The sequence below is a fragment of the Nanorana parkeri genome, unplaced genomic scaffold (assembly GCF_000935625.1).
Source record: "Nanorana parkeri isolate BGI_ZX_2015 unplaced genomic scaffold, ASM93562v1 scaffold61, whole genome shotgun sequence".
NCBI lineage: Eukaryota > Metazoa > Chordata > Amphibia > Anura > Dicroglossidae > Nanorana > Nanorana parkeri.
The window spans coordinates 366894-371035 of record NW_017306329.1 but is presented as its reverse complement, the minus strand read 5'-3'; the positions used below and the strand labels follow the sequence as shown (position 1 = coordinate 371035).

General features: G+C 47.3%; 1 protein-coding gene across 1 annotated transcript in view; it reads left to right on the top strand.

The window, feature by feature from the left end:
* The window catches only part of LOC108804483 (gastrula zinc finger protein XlCGF57.1-like), a 31053-nt gene that overhangs the window by 23973 nt on the left and 2938 nt on the right, over positions 1-4142 (top strand). Inside the window, exons 2-4 of the mRNA XM_018576258.1 lie at positions 2626-2760; positions 2913-3131; positions 3223-3358. Of these exons, the coding sequence (XP_018431760.1) occupies positions 2626-2760; positions 2913-3131; positions 3223-3358 (490 nt within the window). The remainder of the gene's footprint in view (positions 1-2625; positions 2761-2912; positions 3132-3222; positions 3359-4142) is intronic.

The window sequence follows — 4142 nt, the reverse complement described above, 5'->3', positions numbered from 1 at the left end:
GATTATTATATACACCGAGTGGCCGGATTATTATATACACCGAGTGGCCGGATTATTATATACACCGAGTGGCCGGATTATTGTATACACCGAGTGGCCAGATTATTATATACACTGAGTGGCCGGATTATTATATACACCGAGTGGCCGGCCATCCTGATTTGCACACAAGCCTGGATGACCTGTCAGGGGGTCACTAGTGGGCGGGTCTCAGGTCCTTCCATGGACCTCCATGTCCAGGTCCAAGCCTTCTATTCACATTGTGGACTTCTGTCTCCTCTGGTGACTACGGAATGAATCAAATATCTCTAATATCAGTAAATGAAGAGAATATCTGTGACATCATCCCGCTCCTATATTCTGAAGTCACAGGCTCCTCGGGACAGGAAAAGACCATTAAGGGGCAAATATGACCGGGACACAAATCAGAATGGTGAAATGATCTATTGCTGGAATGATATCACACTCCCCATGCTCATAGATCACCGAGGATGTGTTAGAAACCTAAAAGAATCCCATGGGGACTTCTCTCAGATCATCTCCCTCATTCTCAGGGCTTTGTGGGGTGTTATAAGTATGGAAGGGGGTCACATGTCTGCCCATTGCCAAAGCCCAGCCTTGGCAGCTGAGTGGACTAGCTGGGTCTAGGCGTGACTGATGACCATCCGGGACACTCGGCAACAATGACAAGGCCGTGTTCACTCTACGAGACGCTTCTCGAGGCTGCAGTTCCTCTGAGCTCCACAAGGTGGTGACCTCACCTATACCGAGACAGGATGTCTCTATGGTGAACAGACAGGAAGTGATGTCAGGTACTGATGGGAAGTGATGTCACATAGAGACAGGAAGTTCCGGGTGAGGTGAATTTCGAGGCCGTATAAAGAACACATTGCTGGAACTGGCAGCAGAGGAGGTAATAAGATATTATTAATTATTTGCCCCCCCCGTCACGTCCTTCCTCGTCCTCCATAGACACTGTGATGTCTTTTATCTCCAGCAGATTCTACTACACACATATCTACACTATATTACAAAAAGTATTGGGACACCTTTACACGCAGATGAACTTTAATGGCATCCCAGTCTTAGTCCGTAGGGTTCAGTATTGGGTTGGCTCCGCCCTTTGCCGCTATAACAGCTTCAACTCTTCTGGGAAGGCGACCACAAGGTTTAGGAGTGTGTCTATGTGAATGTTGGACCATTTGTGAGGTCAGGTACTGATGTTGGGGGAGGGGCTTGCAGTCTCCGCTCTAATTCATCCCAAAGGTGTTCTATGGGGTTGAGGTCAGGACAGGTGTGCGGCCAGTCACGTTCCTCCCCCCCCCTCCCCCATCTATGTCTTTATGGACCTTGCTTTGTGCACTGGTGCGCAGTCATGTTGGAACAGGAAGGGGTGTTCCTCTCCCTGTGTAAGACTTTTTGTTTTCCTTTTTAGTTTCTGGGCATTCCAACCGATCGGTGTTGTAATATTTCCATGCACTGCTCATACCACCTCTGTACTTCATCTGCTGTACATGATACCTGTTGTATTGTTGTCCGATTTGTGCCCTGCCTTACGCATCTTGATTGTATACACCTATGAATTTGGACATTGCCCTTCCTGTGCTGTTGTATTGTTTTTGTCTTCGTTGCTATGATAAAAACTCAATAAATTCTTTGTTAAAAAAAAATTGTTGGGGAAACGTCTATATTAACCCCTTCAGGGTCAGAACTTTTACCCGAATATGGGGTTGGAACATTGCCTTCATTTTGGAGATGTGTCACCTTAGCAGTCTCTTGTATTAGAGATGAGATTTGGATTCGGTTTGTACTGAAATTTGATCTCAATTTCCAGGATTTTTTATTTTATTTGGACTTGCAGTTAATGAAGTTTGGAGCTCACCCATAATGCTCTGCGCAGCCTTTGTCCCTGTCACCAGTCAACCAGCAAATAATGGATAACTCCGCCCCCCTCACTATAAGCGGGGGTGGGAGATCAGCCATAACCCCGCCCCTCACTATAAGCAGGGGTGGGAGATCATCCGTAGTGTCAGCGTGTCTGGTGAGGGAGAGCTCCTTTGTAGGGACACATCAGTGGATGGATTTAGTGACGTGTTCGTGAGTTGTGTGTTGCAGTGGTGGCTCCATCTTCCTCCTCCCAACACTGAGCACACAGAGTTCAGCCGGCATTGCTGATGTCCCCTCTTTATCTTAATCTTCCTCCACTTCCCCCTTATTCTTCTTCTTCTTGAGTCTCAGACATAATCTAATGTAATTTTTCTTTCCGAATCACACAATGCCTCATCCCTCCCTCTTCATATCTGGCCTACAACACAGGCATACATGTCACTCTACATAGTCACATAAAATGGAGGTCATCTCCTCACTGAACAGTATTGTTGTTATTGGTACATGTCCCCAGAGCAGAGCCCAGCTCCCTTGTATGACAATCCCTTGTCCATGAGCCTTAAACATGGAGAGAAATTCTTTCCAGGATTCGCCTCCTATAGACTTCAGTAGTAAGTGCCACCATCACTAGTCACATGACGTCACTCTTATCTCTACCGATACAACACAGAGCTGACCGGAGAGGTGAGGAGGATTCTGGGATTCTAACATGATCTTCCTATTGGTTTCTCCATCCAGAGTTTTCCTCTTCTGAAGTCAGGTGATCATCTGTCCATCACAGTGCCTCCATGTGACTCCTTAAGACCTGAGAGACCCAACATGGAGAAGATTCTAGAAGTCACCAAGAACATCGCTGAGCTGCTGACAGGAGAGGTGAGTGGTGCCGGGAATTCTGGGACATGATCCAGGAACAGACAAGGGATGTGTCTGGGTGGTGACGGTATCATTGTGTGTGTCAGTGATATTGATGACGATGATTGTACAGAAGCGTGTTTGATACAATTAATGTTTTATTATATATTCAGATTGGAAACCTCGGGAACTATAATGATATGAAAGAAGAGTATAAAGAGGAGGATGAGGAGTATGGAGTGATGAAGGAGCTTTCTGAAGGACACAAGGATCTCTACAAGAACATTATGATGGAGCCACCTAGTAAGAGGAACCCACCAGAGAGATGTCCCCGTCCTCTGTATTCCCGGGATTCCACACAGGAAGATCTCGCCGTCCCCCACCATGATCAGGTAGGTGGAGTTGAGTGATTGAAGACTCTGACATGTGGAGATGATGTGTGGACTCTACAAGATGAGACTTTCTGCCGTTCTGTTGGTTTAGGGTGAAGATCTGATGAAGGTGAAAGCTGAGGGTGACGTAGAAGAGACGTATGTGAGGGATGATCAGCAACATACGGAGGAGGATGGAATGATGAGGACACTCAAAGAGGAGGACACTCCTACAGAGATCAGCACAGGTGACCCATAATATATTCTTCTATTATCTCTGCTCTGTTCCTGCACACTGATTGGTCCAGAGTAGGGCGGGATCTGAGTGATATCAGCCAATAGTAGGTTGGTAATGGTCACCTCCCTGTACTGATACCCGTCCTGGGGCTCAGCTGGCAGTATTGGGTTGGGTGTCACTCCTAGTTCCAGGAGCACAGATATGAGGACACAGATTGGGCCTTTCTTAGGTCGGTTCCTCTTCTTCCAGGAGAACATACTTCTCCAAGCTCCCTCCAGTGCTGCTCATCACCAGAAGCCTAGGCCTGTGGTCACCTGTCCTATGGTGAAGGGCTACAACTCTGAACTTTGATCCTCTTGTTCCTCAGAGGTCACATGATCCAGTGCCTAGGCTTGTGGTTGGGTGAAGAGAATGCTCCTCCCAGTCCTTATTGGCTCCACCTCTTCTGACATGGCTGTGTAAATGTAGAAGTGATCTGGGAGGATGACCAAAGGCCCTTTGACTGAAGAGGGGAGGAGTCCCGGCTGGTTGGGGCCTCCCCATAGAACATCTGCTCCCTCAGACCTCCTGATCCAGATGGAATGTTGAGTGAAGTCATCTAACCCTCTCATATCTCTCCATCGTGTGTTTCTATGTTTCCAGGACACGCCATGGAGAAACCCTCAAAGGATCCTCTGACTTTATCTCCAGGTTGTAAGATGGAAGATGAGGACATCACAGCAGATTGTGCGGGAGAAGAGACAATGAGCTCAGCTATGGATGGTGGACTTCACAGTGTGGATAGCATGGGATCC